The following is a 22694-nucleotide window of genomic DNA, read 5'->3' as shown; positions in this document are numbered from 1 at the left end:
ACAGTGTCGATGAAGCTTTGCAGGAATAAGAACATGTAAACGTCTCCTTGTTGGTGTGGCTGTTCTGATTATTCCCAGATGAGCTTCAGAGACATATCACCGAGTCTCTCCTGAAGGAGTTGATCCACTCTTTCACTCTGAGCTGCAGTAAAGGTGTTCTTCCAGTCACCGATCTTACCTGTAATGAAAAAACAAAAACTAGACCTGATGTCTGTTCACATGTTTCTGCACACGAGCTGCAGTTATGTTACCTTTGCGCATGAAGTCTCCCCTCAGCTTCTCTTGTGGCAGAAACTCATAGTTGGCTTTTGTGTCTTTCTTCATGGTCTTAAATGTAGATTTTTCTACAACTTGGTCAATGGCTGCTTCGCTCAGGTTCTTCCCCAAGAAAATGCAGATCTTAGTGACTGCCGCCTTCAGGTCCTGAAAGAGAAACAGAAGCCAAATAAAGAGCTCATTTAAACGCTGACAAAGAATTTATTTACTTTCAAATGAAAGTGGCCCTTTTTAATTCAGAGTATTAAATGGATTTGAAATGTGTTCCCTTCCTCACACCAGTACAAACTACATGCAAATGTACAACAGCAGGAGAAAACTGCATCTTACCAAAATCATGTCCTCATAGGTCAGGAAGAGGATGTTGTACTGGTCTCTCTTTGAATGCCACACCCTGATGTGGTCAAACCAGGATGATGCTCCAACTGTATAATGTATTCCTTAATTTAGTCTCTGTTGAATATATTTATCCCACTAACATGCAAATACAACTTAGACATGGTTTGAGTTCCGCAGTTATCCACATACAGTTTTTTTAGCCATTAAAATTTCAGTTTGTCCAGTGCTTTGGTTTATGATTAGTGCTAATTAGCAAATGTTACATGCTAACACAATAAACTAAGATGGTAAACATTAACATGTTGTCATGGTCATTGTTGCACTGCTGTGCCTAAGTACAGCCCCACAGAGCTGCTGGCATGGATGTAGACTTTTTTTTTTTTTTACCAATTTGTTAAGAGGTTTTTAATTTTACTAACTTGCTGTAGTGGATTAGATAATTGACTGATTGATTTCAGATCCAGAAACGTGGGGGCTAATAAATCAGATAATATTACAGTAATAAATGGTAATTCATCACAATCTAAAAAGATAGATCATTTAAAATTATCTGGTCATCATCCAGACTCTGAGGTACCTCACCGTTGCCTGTCAGAAACTCCTCAAAAAAGTGCTCAAAGCTCTTGGGAGTCTCCAGGTCGCCGTAGGCACAACTGAAGTGGTAATAGGAGACGATGTTGTCCTTTGGGTTACGCATCACATAAATAATCTGACGTGAAAACAAGCAACAATCAGCACAGAGGTGAAACCAATACATACTATCCATGCCAAACTCCATTTAAATAATTCACTATTTAATGATACCTTAATTTGTAGCTTAGGCATATACTACATATGGCAGCCCACTCCCACTACTGTTGTAATTTTGAACAACTATGTTATATTGTTTCAGAAAATAATTTTTTAATAATTTTGAATTTGTGTCTCGTAATTACAGCTGAAACAATTAGTCAATTCATCGAGTAGTTGATTGACAAATTAATCAATTAATCGAAATGAGTCTGCAGCTATTATGATCATTATTTAATTGCCTACGTTTAAAAAAGCTTTTTTGTCAGAAATGCCACTGACTGATTTATTGTTCTTGTACTTTCAGATGTATCATTTATAACATTCTCAATATATTTTTTTAATGTTTATTTTCCTGGCAGTATTGGACTTCCATAAAATACTGACCTTTGCCTTCTTTTCCTTGAGTCCCGGAGGCATGAGAGGTGGGGTGAGATGAGAGGCAAAGAGCCGTGGAGAGGGTCGTAGGGCATAATCATCTCGACCCTCCGTGTACTCCAGCCACGGCATCTGCTCCAAGTTGTTTGGATATTCGTTCAGACCCCCGTCCAACTCACAGATGGAGATGATGATCTGTTGAGTCCATATAGTGCCTGTGGGGGGACATCATACCTGATCAGTAAGTCTGTTCAGGACAAAACTGTAAAGGCAAATAAAGTGATACAGAAGAGTTTGTCTCACTGACCTGACTTTGGATAAGTGACAAGGAATATGTCACTATCTCGAATTTCAAAGCTCTGGAGTGAATCAATGTACTCTGCAGTTGTGGAGCCGATGGCAAAGTTATAGTTTTTATACCTGCAGAGGAAGTCAGTGATCTGCTCCATGTTGCTTCTGAGTCACACAACACAAAACAGCTCACAAGTACAGTAGCTGGACTCTGGACTTCGATTTGATTTTACTGGCTCTTGGCTTCTTCATGTATTCTATATGTGAAGTACTGACAGCTGGGGACACACTGCCACCAACAGTAAGCTTGAAGTCTAACACAGTGTTGGTGTTCTATTCTAAAAACTGAGCATGTTTTATTTATAGCAAAATAACTTTATTTATATGCCATGTAGAGACAAGCAGAGAAAACCAGTTGACAGTGCTGTAGTTTTATACTTTATTAAATAGACATAATGATAAATTAGCCTCATGGCTGAGTTTGTTAAAAAAGGTGATAAACAAAAACAAATATGAATGTATAGAAAGTCTGCTAAAATTAACCAAAATTAACCTGGACTCCAGAAGGAGGGACAATAAATCATTTTCCTCCAGCGCCACCATGTGGTTGACAGTAGTAGTTTTAGTGAAATTCCACAACAACTATTGGATGGATTGCTATGAAGTGTGGAACATCTTCAGGTCTAAATTGAAATATGTCTTGTACTTGGTGTACAACTAAATATTTGTAAAACTAACGCCGTCAGCCTCAACTGTACATTGTGTTTAGTGCTAATTAGCATATGTTAACATATGTTATACTAAGATGGTTAACATACTATCGTTAGCATTCAGTTCAAAGCACTGCTATGCGACAGCCTCACAGAGCCACTGTAGACTCAGTTTATCTATTTTACAAATCAAGATGAAAGACATGATAAAGTAAATAAGTAAAATGAAAAACAAAATAAATAGAAAACAAAAGAGGGGTTTGGGCTAAAAAATATGAATTAGGTTGATGAAACATAAATAGATTGATGCAAATATGTTCAGGTTTCCACAAGGTAGTCAAGGAATGGCCCTCGAACATACAAGTTAAAGTTAAACAAGTTGAATAAGCGTAGCTGCTCCATTTGAATGACAAACCGTTTTTAAAAACGTTTACAATCTGATGATCTACAATCTAAAATTATATTTCATTTGACTGCGACCATGCCACAAACTAATGCTTGTTGATGGCTATACAAAAAACTCTCAAATTCCCAAATATTGCAAAGAAACAACCAGGTTGGACCCCTAAATATTGAATACCCTAAAATAAATCAGAATACCTGATAGTGATACGGATGGATAGACTTTTACTTGGTTAATATTTCATAGTAATTATACTGTAAGATGACAAGTACTTAGTGTAATTTGACTTATTTATACTATTTGTCTAGTTTCACATACAATGATTATCAGTTACAGCCTTTATTACATATGCATATGCATATGCACTAAAGCAATCTTCATCATGGCAAAAAGTAAGTTACACAAACTCCAACAAGGAAAAAAGACATGCTGACTATATAATCATTAACAAATCGGACAGAGTGAAATGTTGTATGTCACAACTCATCAAGAATTCCTAAAAGATGCGCTGGAATGATTGAAGGTGATCAGTGATTTTCTGCTGTATGCAGTGCTAAACCTTCACACATGATTTATATGAAAAGGGTCTAAATATAGTTCAAAGATTAGCCAAAAAGGTTCATTGCGAGTGTTGCAGTACTGTCACTGTCACTACAGTATTACACAACACATTCGTTCCTTCACCTCGGGATAAAATGGCGTCTCCAGGATAGCTTTGTTTTTCTCTGATGTCAGCAGACCTTTGCACAGGGAGTCATGGATCTTCTGCCACGAGTCCAGTTCTGATCTCCAAAGTGCACCTCTGGCTCTGATGAACTGTGAGACTTCAGTCTCGCTGCCTTTGGCCAGACTGATGCTGTCTTTACAGATGAAGAAGACATCCATGCCCATGAAAAGAGCATTGACTGCGATCAGACCGGCCCTGGCTGACTTGGAGAGGGCAAGAGGCCCTTTGACTGCTGCCTGACCAATATCTGGGATATCTGAGGCCATCTTGGACACATTACGTAAAGCTTTACCTTCCTGCCCTGCCACTCTCCCAGCACTTCTAATGAGCTTTTCATTTTTCAGTGCCTTAGCAGCATCAGCTATTGAAGCAATGCCTTTTCCAACAGCAACAACGTTTTTACCCACCTTGTCAGCTGCCACATATATATCACTTACTTCTATTTTGGTGACTGGCTGACTGGTCACCTCCTCCAGACAACCCTGTAGACTCTCCACATCCTCCATGAAGCTCTGGAAGACTGCATTGGCTTTGTTTTGATGTTTTCGGTTCACTAAAATCTCAGTGGTTGTAGTGACAGCACTGTTGACTCCGCTGGTTATTCCCATCGCTGACCCACCTATCATCAGACCTAGAGACGCTCCAGCTGTTACAGGAATTAATAGCAAACCAGCAATGGAAAGCGCACCTCCAACTAACCCCACTGAGCTGCCTGCCACACTGGAGATCTTTGCCCCCTTATTCATCCTGTCTAGCTTAACAGCACTCTGCTCCAGGTCGTTTAGAAACTGCAGCATCCTGGGTTGACGCTCACTGAACTCACTGGTGAAGCGAGAACATGATTCCTCCTGAAACAAGAACACCATTCGGAAGTTCCGGTTCTTCCTGAGAAAGAGAAGGGACACAATTAAAAAAAGAAAACCTAAGAAGAGATGTTTCAAAGAACAGCCTGTCGGGATTCGCTATGTTTTCCATTGTTTGGGTCGGGACAAACACTTGCACAAGAGCAATAAAGCAGAGCACACCTTTTAACCCATGAAGGTCAATGCAGCAATGAAAGGTCTAGTGTGGAGTTACACACTCTTTAAGGACAAATTCTTTCCTTTAGCTGTAACAAACGATGAATACATTATTGTTTATAATTTCTCTTCTATTAGTGGAAAAGACGTCTCAGTTTAGCTTAGCTTGGACTGTGGCTGTTATGCATTGTAGCTGTAACTTCAAAATGATTGAAGTTTCAATAATTCAAATATGAAGTCACCCAGGGGGCAGTCATACTAATAATACATACTAATAATACATGCATTAAAGTCACTGCAAACACTAACTGTGTTATGGTTAAGGCTTACCTGATTTTATCAAGCTGATTAATGTGATAGAGCATCATTTGTATGTCATCTACAGACAAATCCACATCGAGGTGTACCACAGTTTCGTTGTTCATCTTCAGGCAAAAGTCACCGAGGGAGCTGTTAACGACACAGTTGCTATGATTGTCTACTGGAGATACTGTATAGTTCCTAATGGATGTTAATGAAAACAAAATGTGCTGTTTATGAAATGTCAGTTTACCTTTTCTGTAACTTCTCGCAGATGTTCTGGGTTGTCTGTATGTATTTGTCCAGCTGGTATGACAACACTTCCACATTCTGCAGTTTGGGAAGGAAGAAGACACTCGCATCTCTTTTAAACTCCAGCAGGAGAGGGCAGATTAGCCGTGCAGCAGTGATGACAACCTGAACATGCTCAAGGCTGATCCCTTGGGGCAGGTGTAACACCTGGTTCTCCTCCACGAACACATGAAGTGAAGTGACCGCCAGCTTCTCCACTGCATCCAGGAAGTGGTCCAGCTTCTCCAGGCCACTCACAGTGACCTTCAGCACAGCAGCCAACTTTTTTTGGTTGATTTCTTTTTGGTTGATCTTGGTCAGCTCTTTCGTCCTTGCACCCATCCACCGAGAAATCCTCTCACAGAATCTTATTACTGTGTCGATGTGGCTGAGGGTGTCTGTGACGTAGCAGCGCAAGGCCTTCTGCAGGTTCTCTCTGCAACACAAAACACCAATATCTGATTGATTGACCTGGATCCCATGTTTGATAAGTTCCTTGAATTAAATTAAATTAAATTAATCCAAGCTACAATGAACAGGGCTCAAAAGCCTTTAACATGAATCAAGTACAGTTTTGGCAATCTTTGAATTATTAACTTAATTTTATCTATAATTCTATGGAAATAACAAAGTGACCCATTAAAACGCACAGTTAGATAAAAATGAGCTGATGAAAGTGCTGTTCCAAGGTTAGAGATTAATCAACCTTATATTTAAAATGTTTGTACTCTGACTGATTTACCATCACGTATAATGCGTTGAAGGGCGCAGTGTTATGTTTACAGCTATGGGCGTAGTGCAAGTCCTAAAGGGCTGTAAAAGTTGAACTTCGGTGTTTCGATATGCACTACGAAGTGAAAGCAATTTTATAAAAATCTGAGTGTCTCAGCCAACAAACCAATAATGGATTTAATGGGTTTAATGGGTTTAATGGATTTAATGGGTTTAATGGATTTAATGGGTTTAATGGAAGGTGAGCAGGTGAAACACACCTTCTGTCTCTCTCTGTCCCCCACGAGCTCTGTTTGTCCATACTGAATATAGGATACAGGAAATTAATATCCGTTTGGCAAAAACACGACCTAATAAATACAAATTCATCTTTTTCTTTTCCTAACGCTTGTTCATAAAAACTCACTTCATTTCTTGTTTTCGGTTACTTCTGTTTTCAGTCGCGTGCTGGCTCGTTAAAAACAAACTCATTTGAAAAGCGACATCTTTAACCCACCTTCCCATCTCTGCACTCGGCGTCAGTCACCGTGTCGAGTGTTGCAGTGAAGACAGAAACTCTTGGCTGGAGGTTATGAGTTCATTCGCAGCTTCAACATCAACTCCTTTCGTTTTCAGGAGGTGATCCGGACACAGTTCACAGTACTCCAACAATAACGTCATGTACGTATCAATGCATACATAATGCTGACTCGGTAGCACTGAGGCCATGAGCCCGAGATAACAGTCAGCTGCAAGTAAAAGACTTTAGCATCTGTTTGTAGCTGTGACATCCCCTCACTTCATGCTGAAGACAGGACAGACAGAGAGGCCAACTTTGCTCTTTGCTGTGGAGATCTCTGTCAGAATCACAAATACTTTATTGATGGGGGGGGGGGGGGGGGGTTATACATGTGCTCTGTGCTTTGAATTAAACTTACAGAAAGACAGATCTTTGTATTTTGCCTTTATTTATATAGATTTACAACAAAATGCTGCAATTAACAAAAAAAAACACTTTTTTGCGGATCATACATATTTTACACAATATTTTGCTCTGATGATATTTTTAATTGCAACTCTACAATTAACTGTTATTTTATTTTTCCTCACATTTATTCATTAGATTTATTATCAGTTAAGTGTTTATTACGATATGACATAATGAGCTATGTTTTAAAACAGGCTTCATAAACTCAGTCAAAGGAAAAAAAAACACCAATAATAAGTAAAAAAGTTGTTTGTGTCATGAGAATTACAGCTAATTAAGAACTCCTCAAAGATACATTTAAATGATGTTCGATGCTGAACAGTGAGCTATAAGCAGAGTTGAATTTTCATCCATGGTTCGATCACATTAAATGGATCATAGTGTCAGAGTTGGCAAAAAGGCACACAGTAATCTCTGTTCACTGAGCACTACTGTATCACACACGACTGTTTTTCTTTCAGTTTTCCATCCACTTCCTCAGATGGAATTTCCGTTTCTGTTTCTCTTTGTTTCTTCATCTCCATCTCCACATAAAATGGCGTCTCCAGGATAGCTTTGTTTTTCTCTGATGTCAGCAGACCTTTGCACAGGGAGTCATGGATCTTCTGCCACGAGTCCAGTTCTGAGCTCCAAAGTGCAGCTCTGGCTCTGATGAACTGTGAGACTTCAGTCTCGCTGCCGTTGGCCAGACTGATGCTGTCTTTACAGATGAAGAAGACATCCATGCCAATGAAAAGAGCATTGACTGCGATCAGACCGGCCCTGGCTGACTTGGAGAGGGCAAGAGGCCCTTTGACTGCTGCCTGACCAATATCTGGGATATCTGAGGCCATCTTGGGCACATTACGTAAAGCTTTACCTTCCTGGGCCACCACCTTGCCTGCACTTGCAATCACCTCTTCACTTCTAAGCACCTTGGCAGCAGAGGCAGTATCAACAAGATAATCAATACTTTTTCCAACAATACCAACTTTGTTAAGCACCTTGCCTACTCCCAGAGCAACATCTATATTACTTGCTTGTATTTTCAGGAGTGTTTGACTGGTGACCTCCTCTAGACAATCCTGGAGACCTTGCACATCCTCCATGAAGCTCTGGAGCACTTCACTGGCTTTCTTTTGATGTTTGCGGTTTACTCCGATCTCTGTGGCGGCGGTGACAGCACTGTTGACTCCGCTGGTAATTCCCAGCCCTAATCCAGTCATTGTCAGAGCTAGAGACACTCCAGCTGTTACAGGAATTAATGCCAAACCAATGATGGACAGCACACCTCCAATCGCCCCCACCGAGCTTCCTGCCACACTGGAGATCTTTGCCCCCTTATTCATCCTGTCTAGCTGAACAGCATTCTCCTCCAGGTCGTTTAGAAACTGCAGCATCCTGGGTTGACGCTCACTGAACTCACTGATGAACCCAGAACATGATCCCTCCTGAAACAAGAACACCATCCGGAAGTTCTGGTTCATCCTGAGAAAGAGGAGAGAAGAAATTAAGAAAGAATAAATAAGATGGCACATCTCAGAAGGTTAACATGCTACTTCAAAATTCAGTATGAAAAAAAAAGGTTTGTCTTTTGGAACACACATAAACATAAAACAGAGATAGGCAGAAGTGGCTACGATAATTCATACAATAAAGTACAAATTATAATGAGGTCTTAACTCCTGCTCGACAAGACACAGGCTGCCTGGAATTCGCTTCATGCTAGCAGCTCTGTGAGGCTGCACTTTGGCCCAGCTGTTCTTTGAGCTAAATGCTCACAATGACAATGCTAACATGCTGATGCTAGGCAGGTAGAAGGTTTACCGCTATGATAATGATAATATTAACTTAATATAATTAACTAATATTTGCTAATTAGCACTAAACACACATCTGATGCTGATGGGAATGGCATTAGTTCTGCAGGTATTTGGTCACAAACCAAAGCATTAGACAAACTGCTTTTTTAGACAACTTTTGACCTGATGATGGCGCTAGAGGAAAAGTCAGTAGGATTTATCCTCTGGGGACCATAGATATCTTTATCAAATTTCACAGAAATCCATCCAAAAGGTACGGTGACAGACATGACATGTTGACATGACATTTGGGGCAAAAAAACATACAGAGGGCAGTACTTACCTGATTTCATCCAGCTGATTAATGTGATAAAGCATCCTCTGTATGTCATCTTCAGACAAATCCACATCAATGTCTACTGGAGTTTCAGCAGTCTTCTTTAGGCAAAACTCACTGAAGGAGCTGTGAAAGACAGTTACACTTACTTCCAAAAATAGATGTTGCTTATTTAGCAAAATGTGTATATTTAGAAGAAATGTCAGTTTACCTTTTCTGTAACTTCTCGCAGATGTTCTGGGTTGTCTGTATGTATTTGTCCAGCTGGTATGACAGCACTTCCACATTCTGCAGTTTGGGAAGGAAGAAGACACTCGCATCTCTTTTAAACTCCAGCAGGAGAGGGCAGATTAGCCGTGCAGCAGTGATGACAACCTGAACATGCTCTAGGTTGATCCCTTGGGGCAGGTGTAACACCTGGTTCTCCTCCATGAACACATGAAGTGAAGTGACCGCCAGCTTCTCCACTGCATCCAGGAAGTAGTCCAGCTTCTCCAGGCCACTCAGAGTGACCTTCAGCACAGCAGCCAGCTCCTTCTCCAGCTCTGCACGCCTGCTGTCAGCAGTCATCTGGGTTGCCTTGCTCTTCATATATTCCAGAAAGGCCTCTCCTCTGTTCTCTGACTGGGTAACATGGCCGACGTTTAGGTCGATTTTGTCAGCCCTGTCCTTAATGTCCATCATCATGTCTAACTCTGTCTCCCTTCCAATCATCCATTTAGAGACCCTCTCACAGAATCCTCTCACTGTGTCAATGTAAATGAGGGTATCTGCGGTGTAGCAGCACAAGGCCTCCTGTAGTTCCTTTCTGTAAGACAAAACATCATCCACAATACAGAAACATTAGTAAAGCAGGACAGCTCTGCTTTAAGAAAATATAAACTGCCTCTCAGGGTTTTTTTAAGGTCAAGTATTACAGTAGTACAATATCTGTGCAGAGGAGTGTCACTGTAAGAGTCACAAAAGCCTAGAAAGAGACGCAAAAAGACAAAGATCAACACAAAAAGATAAAAAAAAAACGACCACAAAGAAACACAACAACAACTACAAAGAGACACAAAACAACTGCAAAGAAACAAAAAACACAAATGACTACAAAGAGACACAAAAGGCAAAAAGTAACTACGACAGCAAAACAACTACAAACATGCGCAAAACTTCCAAAAAAAGACACAAAACAACTACAGAGGAACACAGAGACACAAATGACTACAAAGAGACAAAGAGCAAAAAACAGCTACCAAGGTAGTTCCCCCTTCCTTAAGGAAGTACGACTTATTTTCTTTTTCCAAAGTAAGTAAATGTAAGTAAAGGACATTAATTTAACAGGACACATTAATATTAGGAGAAAAAAAAGTCAAATAATTGTTGCTGCAGTTTCCTGCTGAAGACATTATGATGTGTTGTTGAGCCTACAGTTTGTTGACACATTCAGTTGCAGTTCATAGGGTCCAGTCTTAGATGAATTTTGATTGTTATTAAATGACAGATATAGTCAACTCTGTTCTTAGGAAACAAGAATAAGCTCTTAGTTGAAGGCAGGTAACATGCAAGGAGAATAATTTAAATACTTAAAAACAAACGCGTAAGGACCAGGTATGTGAGCGTGCACTGGGGGTTAATAAAACAGGTTTAACAAGTTATTAATTGTTGCTTATTTTTTTTGTGTGTATTGGGTTTCTGCCAATCAAAGATCTGTCTGTGTTTAACCTCATTTGGCACTTTGCTGTTACCCTATTTTCTCTCATTGTCTGTGCAAAAGTAGCTCAATGGTTCAAACTCTTTACCTTGCTGGAGGCATCTTTCTCCTCTCGGTATGCTGTCCTCAGTCCCTTATTGTGTCTTATTACCTGCGTGGTTAAAATAAAAGTAAATCAGGATTGGAAATCTGAACGTTTACTGTGCATCAGCAACTAATTTCTTGGCCGAATCTGCTGAAATAACTTAAGTCACCACCTGCTGAGACAAAACTTCGACAGGTGACGCTCAAGTGTGTTTAGTTTCGTTTCCCTTTCTCCACATCAGCAGGCTGAATCACACCCATATCTGGACCTAACTCATTCAAGGCACCGTCAGTCAGCTGGGTTGTTTGTTCAGGAAGCGATAATAAAGTGATAACAAGTCCAGGCAGCAGCCCGCCGTCATGCGTCCAAAGCCTGTTTCCTGGTGCTGCCTTCAAATGCTGTCGGAAATATAGGCTACACGTTTATTGACGATACGACCCAGAGTAATGATTGAATTGTCTGTTACTTCAGCAAATGAATAGTTCGTTTAGAGTTTATTAGCTTCCTGGTAGAGAGTTAGACCGGTGACACACCTTGCAACTGTTGAAAGAAGATTTCAACCCCCCCCCCCCGTAAATAAACGAAGAAAGAAGAAGAAAAATGGCAGGCAAAATGTTTGTGGTGTGAGGGTGTATTGAAATTGAGGATCTCATCCAAACTCTACATAACTCTACTTCTGTTTTTTGGCCTTTTCAGCGCAAATTGCACTGCGTCAACAAGCTGCTGGTTGTCGGCCATGTTTGTTTCAGTACAAGAACACGCGACGCTTCTCTCTCGCGGGATTTGCGCCAGAACTCCAGTCGTCACTGACCATTATGTCCTCTCAAAAATAAATAAGTTGGTGGAAACAAATCTTTATGTAAACTTTTTTTTGCCTGCAGGGTTCAGTAACAGGTCACAGATCAGAAGTCTTGTGTAACAGCGCCAGCCAGTGGTGTAGGACAAGCTAAACCTTTTCTTTTTTTTTACTGTTTGTAATGGATGATAATTATTGAAATAGCTTCTATGTTTCTATGTCAATGTTTGGATAGCTGTAGTAGATCAAACACTGCTGTTAAACACTGCTTGATAAGCCGGTTGAAACCTTAATTAGATTACCCCTGTGAAAGCACAAATGTCAGTGGTGATATTAAGACATCACACACAGGACAGAACGGAGGTGTGTATACAAGCTATAGGTGGTGAGGAGGGCTCTGTGCTGTTTCCATGGCAACAGGGCATCCAGAATCTGATCTCAGTTCACTCCTCACAACTACACATGGACGACACTATGACTCTGTGCTCGCTATGAACAGATCTCAGATCAGACCCGAGAGACAGCAAATGAAAACAATGTAATGAACTGTCAGACTGCAGCAGAGATCTTACTTACTGAGATCTTCCTTCTGCAAAGGGAAGGAAAGAATAAAAGGAAAAGTAGGAAAGAGCAAAAGAAGGAAGAACTTAAAGAAAAGGCTAATAAAGTAACAAAGGGACCAAGAAAGAAAAGGGATAATAAGAAGACAGTAAAGGAAGGAAGAAGGAACAAAAAGAAAGAATGAAAGTAGAGAGGAACAAAGGAAGAAATACATTCAAGATAGAAAGGAAAGAAAGACAGAAAAGGGGAAGGATTAAACTGGGAAGGGACGAAGGAAGAAACTGAAGAGAAAAGAAAGAGAAGGTAAGATGAAGACAGAAAAGAAATAGAGATGTTACCATTGATCACTCTCGTCTTCAGCCTGTTTTCTTAATAAAGTAGAAGATGAGTCACACTCAAACAGTAGCTACCTGTGTTTGTTTTTGCCCCAGGGCAAATAGAACAGCACCCTCCACCTGCTCAGCACACAGTCTGTACAGCACAGCACCTGTAGCAACACTACACTTCACTGGAGTTACACTCACAAAGCTCACAGACTGGGACTGAAAGTAACATGTTGACTCCACTCGTTAGCTCAGCTGGTAATCATGTGGCCACAACGGACCAAAACGCCTTAAAACAAGACTGTGTGGCTTTGGAAAGAAGAAATAACCCTTTGTTTCTCTTACTAACCAGGGCTCCCAAATATGTCGGGCCACGAGCAGGAAGCATGGTGCTGGAGGAGAGAACAGAGAGAGTGTGTGTGTGTGTGAGTGTGTGAGTGTGTGTGTGTGTGTGTGTGTGAGTGTGTGTGTGTGTGTGAGTGTGAGTGTGTGTGAGGAGCCATGTCAAAACGCTCACTCAGCTGCACTCAGCTCAGCGTCGACACGCAGGGATCAGGGAGGAAACGCTGCTGACATGGCAGTGTCCTCACACGCAAGGCAGCAGAACACATAGTAACACAGCAGAACACAGAGTAACACAGCAGAACACAGAGTAACACAGCAGAACACAGAGTAACACAGCAGAACACACAGCAGAACACATAGTAACACAGCAGAACACAGAGTAACACAGCAGAACACAGAGTAACACAGCAGAACACACAGCAGAACACATAGTAACACAGCAGAACACAGAGTAACACAGCAGAACACATAGTAACACAGCAGAACACACAGCAGAACACAGAGTAACACAGCAGAACACATAGTAACACAGCAGAACACATAGTAACACAGCAGAACACAAAGTAACACAGCAGAACACACAGCAGAACACAGAGTAACACAGCAGAACACAGAGTAACACAGCAGAACACAGAGTAACACAGCAGAACACACAGCAGAACACAAAGTAACACAGCAGAACACAGAGTAACACAGCAGAACACACAGCAGAACACAGAGTAACACAGCAGAACACAGAGTAATGCAGCAGAACACAAAGTAACACAGCAGAACACAGAGTAACACAGCAGAACACATAGTAACACAGCAGAACACAGAGTAACGCAGCAGAACACATAGTAACACAGCAGAACACACAGCAGAACACAGAGTAACACAGCAGAAGACATAGTAACACAGCAGAACACATAGTAACACAGCAGAACACAGAGTAACACAGCAGAACACAAAGTAACACAGCAGAACACACAGCAGAACACATAGTAACACAGCAGAACACAGAGTAACACAGCAGAACACACAGCAGAACACAAAGTAACACAGCAGAACACAGAGTAACACAGCAGAACACAGAGTAATGCAGCAGAACACAAAGTAACGCAGCAGAACACAGAGTAACACAGCAGAACACATAGTAACACAGCAGAACACAGAGTAACGCAGCAGAACACAGAGTAACGCAGCAGAACACAGAGTAATGCAGCAGAACACAGAGTAACGCAGCAGAACACAGAGTAACGCAGCAGAACACAGAGTAACACAGCAGAACACACAGCAGAACACAGAGTAACACAGCAGAACACACAGCAGAACACATAGTAACACAGCAGAACACAGAGTAACACAGCAGAACACAGGGTAACACAGCAGAACACATAGTAGAACACAGAGTAACACAGCAGAACACAGGGTAACACAGCAGAACACATAGTAACACAGCAGAACACACAGCAGAACACAGGGTAACACAGCAGAACACATAGTAGAACACAGAGTAACACAGCAGAACACAGGGTAACACAGCAGAACACACAGCAGAACACAGAGTAACACAGCAGAACACACAGCAGAACACAGAGTAACACAGCAGAACACACAGCAGAACACAGGGTAACACAGCAGAACACATAGTAGAACACAGAGTAACACAGCAGAACACAAAGTAACACAGCAGAACACACAGCAGAACACAAAGTAACACAGCAGAACACAGGGTAACACAGCAGAACACATAGTAGAACACAGAGTAACACAGCAGAACACACAGCAGAACACAGAGTAACACAGAGTGGGAACAGGACGGGGACCGGCTCTGTGGGTCTGACTGGGAGGAGGGAGTTTTATAGACTTCATTTGTATGCACTATGAGCCTTTAATGTTCTTTATTCACATTGAAATATTTTTGTTGTCACTTCCAGTTAATTTCAAGTAAAGCTAATGGCTAAGACTATCTTTACTATAGTAAAAGTTGTTGTTCAAATCTAAGAGATCCTGTCTTACACATCTTTGTCTTCACTTAATAACTAAAATTTGTTGTCTTTTGTTTATATTTTCTTGGTTTGAGTTTTTTTTTTTTTTACACTATAATAATATCCATATCTGTATTGGCCTCAAAAGTCTCATATCAGTCCTCTCTTGTCTTTGTTTCACAACTTTTTTACCCTCACAATAAGAGAAATACATGGACGTTGTCCAACTCAAACATGATGAGGAGCACAAAATCCTGTTGGTTGCCAGTTTAAAAACCTAAAACATATATATTATGTATTGTTTAAAAACAAACAAACATCAGATCCAACCCCTTCTAACTCACTGTGCGATCTAATTTGCCTTCCTGGAGGGATGTTTTTAAACCTGCAGACCAGAGGGCCCATGGGTGCATCCTCACCCAGAGACTCCCTCTAATCAGGTTCATTTACTGAGGATAGAAACGTTCAAAGTGCGACCACCTTTAAGAGAGCCTCTGTTTTCTTTTCCTCCCTCTCTCTTCTTTTTCTCCAGAGGACAATTTACTGGAAGCACTCCCTGAGCCAATGCTCGAGGGGCGCTATAACAAGGCCCCGATTAGGGCTGGATTTGCAGCTTGCTGAGTTAATGTCAGATTGGCATAAAGAGTCCACGTGGGACCAGTGTGGGTGCGGGCCTGGGACCTGATTTGCCTGTCAGGGATAATTGTTTAATGAAAGTGAAGGGTGTCCCATATCCTGGCAGAAAGCGGGAATCAGAGAGGTCTTTAGTCAGAGCTCAAGGTCTCTCTCTTCAGGGAAAAGTGTTGGTATCTGCAATAGAGACTCTGTAGAATTAACTCTGGCTTCATAATGTAGTTGTTGAGGAGCAGACTTCATGAAAAGGGGCAAACCCAGACCTGGGAACCTCAGCGACACTCACTTTCGACTTACTGGGTGTGAGAGTGTAGAAATGTGTGAAGGAAGGAAATTGTAATTCAAGTACATTAATTCAAATGCTGTACTTGAAGTACAATTTTGAGGTTCTTCTACTTTACTTGAGTATTCACATTTTATGCTACTTTAGACTTCACTTCATTTCAGAGGGAAATATTTTACTTTTTACGTCACTACATTTATTTGACCGTTACAGTTCTTGTTAATTTGCAGATCAAGCTTTCACATCCAAAACAAGTTATACTGCATTGTTATATAATAAACTACCCAAGAGTAAAAAGTAGTAATTGTAATAACCTTTTTTTATAAAGTTAAAAAAGTAGTTAGCCTCACCTCAAGTAGCTAAAACATTAAAATGTTGCTCACATGTTAATGCATCATTATATGAGATTTTCTTTATATATTGAGCACATTTAGCTGATAATACTTCTCTACTAGGTTCACTATTGAATGTATGACTTTAACTTGTAATGGAGTATGTTTACATTGTTGTACTTTTACGAAGAATATGAATATTTCTGTTATGACATTTATTGCTCGATCTGCATTTGGTAGGAGGAATCTACCCATTCACTTGTACTGGTATAGATCTTTGCTGTAATTTTGTTTTTGACTTTATACTCTCTTACTCTCTGCATCAAACATTTCACTGTCATGCTTCAACATGCAGCTGCTCAGCGGCTCAGAGATGATAAATGCTGAACTAAGAGCAGCAGAAATCAGCCTGTCCAAACGTGTCTCTGACCGGATCATCGGAGTATCTGACATGTGGCCCTGAGGCCTGAGAGAAGATGGTGATGATGATGACTTTTTTCACGAGGAGACGGCCAACCTGCACAGGCACTCTCTCTGACGTTGTTGGTTACGTGAACAGCTGAACAACGTTTTCCATCCCCATCATCAGAGCCGTGGGTCTCGACCCAAAAACAAAGCTTAGCCCGCTCAGCTTAACGCGCTGACTCAGGCGCAAATGTGGACGATGGCAAACTATGACATCGAAATGACCATTTTTGGTCTATACGTAAGTACAGTTCTGAGGTACTTGAGGTATTTCTGTTACTTTATATTTCTACTCCGTTACATTTCAGATGGAAATGTTGTACTTTTTACTCCACTATAGTTTCTTTTCAGATTAATATTTACATAAAAACAAATATAATTAGCTTATAAAATGCGCTGCTCAAGATTTAACCAGTGGATCCCAAACTTTTGGGCTTGTGACCCTTTTAGAGCTGCTTGTCACGTTTTGAGTCTATGAGTTGTTAGCAGTCCACCAAAGAGACATTTCACCTCTTAACTTCTCACATGGTTTCATTTAAATTACTGTGTAAGAAGTTTTCAAATTTCAGCAGAACTTTGTTTTTTCTTCTTTCCTTCTTATAACCCCTCAGATTTATGTTGTGACCCTTTAGAGGGGCCTGACCCCTAGGTTGGGAACCACTGGGCTAAACTAGCTAACTGTATATACAGTAATTAAACTAGCTAACTGTATATAAAGTAACTAAACTAGCTAACTGTATATACAGTAATTAAACTAGCTAACTATACATGCAGTAATTAAACTAGCTAACTGTATATAAAGTAACTAAACTAGCTAACTGTATATACAGTAATTAAACTAGCTAACTGTATATAAAGTAATTAAACTAGCTAACTGCATATACAGTAATTAAACTAGCTAACTATACATGCAGTAATTAAACTAGCTAACTGTATATACAGTAATTAAACTAGCTAACTGCATATACAGTAATTAAACTAGCTAACTGTATATGCAGTAATTAAACTAGCTAACTATATAAAGTAATTAAACTAGCTAACTGTATATAAAGTAATTAAACTAGCTAACTATACATGCAGTAATTAAACTAGCTAACTATATATGCAGTAATTAAACTAGCTAACTATATATAAAGTAATTAAACTAGCTAACTGTATATAAAGTAATTAAACTAGCTAACTATATATGCAGTAATTAAACTAGCTAACTATATATGCAGTAATTAAACTAGCTAACTGTATATAAAGTAATTAAACTAGCTAACTATACATGCAGTAATTAAACTAGCTAACTATATATGCAGTAATTAAACTAGCTAACTATATATATGCAGTAATTAAACTAGCTAACTGTATATAAAGTAATTAAACTAGCTAACTGTATATACAGTAATTAAACTAGCTCCACCTTGAGCAGCTACAACACTGCTCTAACATTGAGACATTATCACTATTAATAATCTAACAATCTAACATATATAATAATATATCAGCCACACTACTGTCAGTTGTACTTCAATAGTTCATTGCATTTCTTTGTATTACTATTATTTGTTTAGAGATTTACAAGATCTGCTCCAGACATGTTTTAAGTTTTATAAAACACTGTGCTTTGAATAATAATACCTGATATTTGTTTTCCACAAAAAAAGTTCAATGATCTTGTTAAAAATTCTCAAAATGACATCGACTCCTTCTCCCTCATTGAAAAATCCAGAATCTATGAATATGCAAATATTGTTAATATTGTTTAAAAAGTTGCTGAACGCAAGAAGTCTCCTATTAGCTAGACAGATAAATCGCCCAGGTCGATGTAGGCTATCAGCTGATATTGGCTTATTGCAGGTATATCGGCGTCAGTGTATATGTCCATCGTTAAGTAACAAGACATTTCACTCCAGTAATGCCAAACTAGGTTTCAGGTCATTTATAAACAGTCGTCTCACCGCTTAATAGATGGTCCACCAAAGAGCACTAACACGTTGATTTTTCATGCGGCCTGCTGCCACCGATTCAGTACACAGAACATTGATGCTGCCAGGTGGCAGCTCGCTGTCTGAAAGCACTTTAAGGGATTCACATCATTATTGGGTTTTTTCAATATGAGCCTCAAAAATCCAGCATCGGTCGGTCTACAGTCCATTCTCAGTGTATGAGCACTGGAGGCTTCAAGTTTCCACGTAACGCTTGTGTAAGACGCATGCTGGACTCGACTAAACTCAGATTTAAGGTGAGCACATGAAGAATATGGATCCGGGAGGATGTGCGAGCAACTTCAGGTGTCACCAAACAGACCTGAGCCACACGACCTCCTCTCCACCATGGAGACCTGGAAGAGGACAGACTACACAAACACACAAGAGCAAAACACTCTTCACACAGACAGGAGAAACAAACAGACAGAGAGAGAGAGAGAGAGAGAGAGAGGTCCCAAGACCAGCACAGAGAAGCCTCAGTGAAAAGAGACGAGGAGGAGAAACTAGGGAGCGAGATATGAAGGCACACAGCTTGCAGCACAAACAAACAAGATGTTACTTTTAGAGGGAAATTAAACATGCATGAGAGACCAAAATGCCATTGATATAATAATAATAATTTCACATTTTAATAATTTTAGAAAGGGCAGAAAGGTTGACTGTCTTTGGGTTTTGATATTTTATTAGTTGTGATGACAATGTTTGAACAGCAGGGGGCGACAAACTCCACAGAGGGAGAGCAGAGCTGGAGGGAGCTGTCCTTTCAGCACCACAGCCTCACACACACACACACACACACACACACGCACACACACACTAATTACATAGGAGTCGGTCATTTATTAAGAACATGATGAATTCAACGTTGAGTTCAGAACTTCAAACCCTCAAAATGACCCAAATCAGACTCCAGCCTCATCCTCGTTGCTAATTGTGATTCGTGGAGAATGATCTAATCAGAGGATGACACCATATCTTCCATTAGAGCTGTGAGCTGCAGCCTGGAATCGCAGTTATTAATGACAAGAGCGAGTGAAAAGCGAGAGAAGTGAAGCCGCAAGTCGGACATTTAGTGAGATTACTTCAGGGACGAGTGCACGAGAGAGTGCTGCAACAATTGGATCGGACAATAATAAGCCATAAATGCATTAATCTCTGCCTGTATGCACAAATGCAATTCAGTAATCCTCCATCTACCTTTCCAAAGAGAGACACACAGAGAGAGACCATCGCAACACCCCCTCCTTCCGCCCCCTCCACTCACAGAAACGGAATTAAAAAATCTTTAATATCTTTCCAGCAACGAGCCTCCATTGCTGCAGCACAGAGCACACACACACACACACACACACACACACACACGCATGCATACACACACATATACACACATACATACACTGTGGGCCTTTTAAAACGTCGCCAGAAAGAAGAAGCAGAAGAAGAAGAAGCAGAAGGAGAAGAAGAGAAACTAGCCTGCAGAATTAAAGAGCAGCTTCTTCACACTGACATTACTCATCCTCCGACAGAAGGGGGGAGAGAGGCGAACCTGAATGTACTGAATGTATAGCGCCGCTGACTCTGACATCGTGACAACACCAGCTCTGCTTGTGGATCTGTGCAAGTCGCTCTCCTGATTGTGTAATTTTTTTTTCCTTCCTGCAAGCGTCCAAACCTGCATCCGAGAGCGCCAGCAGAGAAAGAAGAAGGAGAAGAAGAAGAAGAAGAAGAAGAAGAAGAAGAGGAAGAAGAAGAAGAGGAGGAGGAGGAGGGGAAAACAGGGGGCATTGCAACATACATCAGAATTTATTTTTCTTCCTATTACATGGCGCAAGGGCTATACAAACGGGACCGTCCTGGGTGTGATACTGCCACGGTGAATTTGGATATTCAAGCAGCAGCGGCGGCGGCGGCGGCGGCGGCATCCTCCTCCATCCACGGAAGAAGCATCCTCGGCTGCGGCGGCTCCCACACCGACTCCTCGTCCTCCTCCTGCCGGCTCTATGTCGAGTGATGGTCGGCTTGCCTTGCTGGATGCTCCCCGCTCTCTCCGGATCGTCGACGACCGAACCTCCTCTGACCGCAGACCCCCATTTTCGGCGGAAACCTTCCCAGAGCTATAGGGCTACATATGGAAACTGGGGATCAAAATTTTAGGAAAAAGCAAAATCTACGCGGTTAATTTCATTTTTTTTTTAGGTTTTTATCGGTTTCTATCTGGTTTTGAGTGTGTGTGTTTTTTAAAGCCTGCTAATTAATTAATTTATTTGTTGAGCCTTGATTTCCTCATTCCATCGCGTGTAGGGCTGATCTGAGAGAAGCCAGCGTGATATTTTCTTTTAACCAAACAATAGGTCGGTCTAAAACACCCCGAGAATTGCTTTTATTTCCTCTCACAGGACTTGAATTAGTCCATTTGTTTACTCTCTTTTGTTTCCACTAATATGATAGAATTCCCTGCTGTCCTTCGTTTCCCTCCCCAGTTTATTATCTCCTTGCTTTTCCCCCTTTTGACTAACAAAACACATTAGAATAATAATATTAATAGCCTAATAGTCTTTAGGATAGCTTTGGGTATAGCTATATTTCTGAATTCTTACTAGTAAACGCAATGTTATAACCTCTGACTAAAGTAACTGTAACTCACTGTAACAGACATATTGAACTGTTGTACTGTAAGCCTGCCATTACTCTAACAACACCACCCCCCCGCCGCCCCAACCATCTCTGTGCTCCATTTGAGCTCATGTTAATTCAGCTCTGTGCTCAGCTGTAACCTTTACAAGTCAAGAAACATTTTTTTTGCTTTCCTTTTGCAGGCCTGTAGAGAATAAACCTCAGTTGGGTTTAGGACATAATCAATCCTTTATAGCTCAGTGTTATTACTCACATTTGGAGCTTTTTTGCTGCTACATCTGCAGCTGAAGGCCTGCTGAAGGGCTGTCAGCCTCTGTACACCTGGTTTCTCATCTTTCTTAGGGTACAAACGTAAGAACAAACAGAGAGGGGAGACATCACTGCCTCTTCCTCTCTTGCCCCCCAACCTCCTGCCATCCTCAGTTTTTCTCTTGTTTTGGTCCTCACCCAAACGCAACCATAAGGTTCCTACCGCATCCTCCTCCTCCTTCTTCCCTCTCCTTCCGCTCGAGTATATCCCGGTTTTTCGGTTTGGTTTGGTCCCGCAAATTTTCAAATATTTACTTCCTGTACATCAAGAGGAAAGGGGGTCCCCCTTTCATGGAATGCGGAAACATGGGTCTGTTCGACCGCGGAGTCCAGATGCTGCTGACCACGGTGGGAGCCTTCGCGGCCTTCAGCCTCATGACCATCGCGGTCGGCACGGACTACTGGCTGTACTCCCGCGGCGTCTGCAGGACCAAGTCCATGAGCGAGAACGAGACCAGCAAGAAGAACGAGGAGGTGATGACCCACTCGGGCCTGTGGAGGACATGCTGCCTGGAAGGTAAGCGGCCTGACGATCTCTCTCTGCTGCTCTCTCAACAAACTTTCCCAACATGGTTTCATTTTTATTGCTGGATGTCAGGCTCTTCTGTATCTTTTCCCTCCATGCCACTCGCAGTGTGAGGAAGCACCTCAATGCCTCTGTTTCCCCACATGAAATGCACAACAGGGTTTGACAGGAATCTGTGTTTAAAGGCCAGAATAAGCTTCCAGTACTGACAGAAGAGGAACATTCATACTCCTAAACTCCAAGAAATACAAGGTTTCTGTGTTTGGACAATGCGAGATTAATCGGAGGGGTCGTACGGTTATTAAAACATTTCTCTAGTTTTTGTTTTTTCTTGTAAAATACTGGATAGTTTTACTTCTTCGTGTCTCTAAAGAAACAATCTAAAAAAAAAGAAAAATTCACTTTTTGGTTGAAATG

General features: G+C 41.0%; 3 protein-coding genes and 1 pseudogene across 3 annotated transcripts in view; 1 reads left to right on the top strand and 3 right to left on the bottom strand.

The window, feature by feature from the left end:
• Window positions 1–68: 68 nt before the first annotated feature.
• On the bottom strand, window positions 69–2231 carry sult3st1 (sulfotransferase family 3, cytosolic sulfotransferase 1). Its single transcript, XM_070923398.1, has 6 exons — window positions 2090–2231; window positions 1792–1997; window positions 1198–1324; window positions 607–701; window positions 252–423; window positions 69–178 (listed from the first exon to the last, which is right to left on the bottom strand). The coding sequence occupies exons 1-6, from the start codon at window positions 2229–2231 to the stop codon at window positions 69–71; spliced, it is 852 nt and encodes a 283-aa protein (XP_070779499.1).
• Window positions 2232–3837: 1606 nt separating this feature from the next.
• LOC139300038 (uncharacterized) lies at window positions 3838–6268 on the bottom strand. The gene is made up of 4 exons (XM_070923011.1): window positions 6230–6268; window positions 5486–6018; window positions 5263–5382; window positions 3838–4798 (listed from the first exon to the last, which is right to left on the bottom strand). Exons 1-4 carry the CDS (start codon window positions 6266–6268, stop codon window positions 3838–3840), a joined length of 1653 nt encoding a protein of 550 aa, XP_070779112.1.
• A 1024-nt stretch (window positions 6269–7292) lies between these two features.
• Window positions 7293–11264, bottom strand: LOC139300617 (uncharacterized; annotated as a pseudogene).
• A 10778-nt stretch (window positions 11265–22042) lies between these two features.
• Window positions 22043–22694, top strand: part of cacng2a (calcium channel, voltage-dependent, gamma subunit 2a) — a 54810-nt gene continuing 54158 nt past the window's right edge. Inside the window, exon 1 of the mRNA XM_070923201.1 lies at window positions 22043–22268. Coding sequence (XP_070779302.1) covers window positions 22043–22268 — 226 coding nt within the window. The remainder of the gene's footprint in view (window positions 22269–22694) is intronic.

The sequence above is a fragment of the Enoplosus armatus genome, chromosome 17 (genome assembly GCF_043641665.1).
Source record: "Enoplosus armatus isolate fEnoArm2 chromosome 17, fEnoArm2.hap1, whole genome shotgun sequence".
NCBI lineage: Eukaryota > Metazoa > Chordata > Actinopteri > Centrarchiformes > Enoplosidae > Enoplosus > Enoplosus armatus.
Note: the sequence above shows the minus strand (reverse complement) of the source record. Positions and strands in the feature narration are given on the sequence as shown.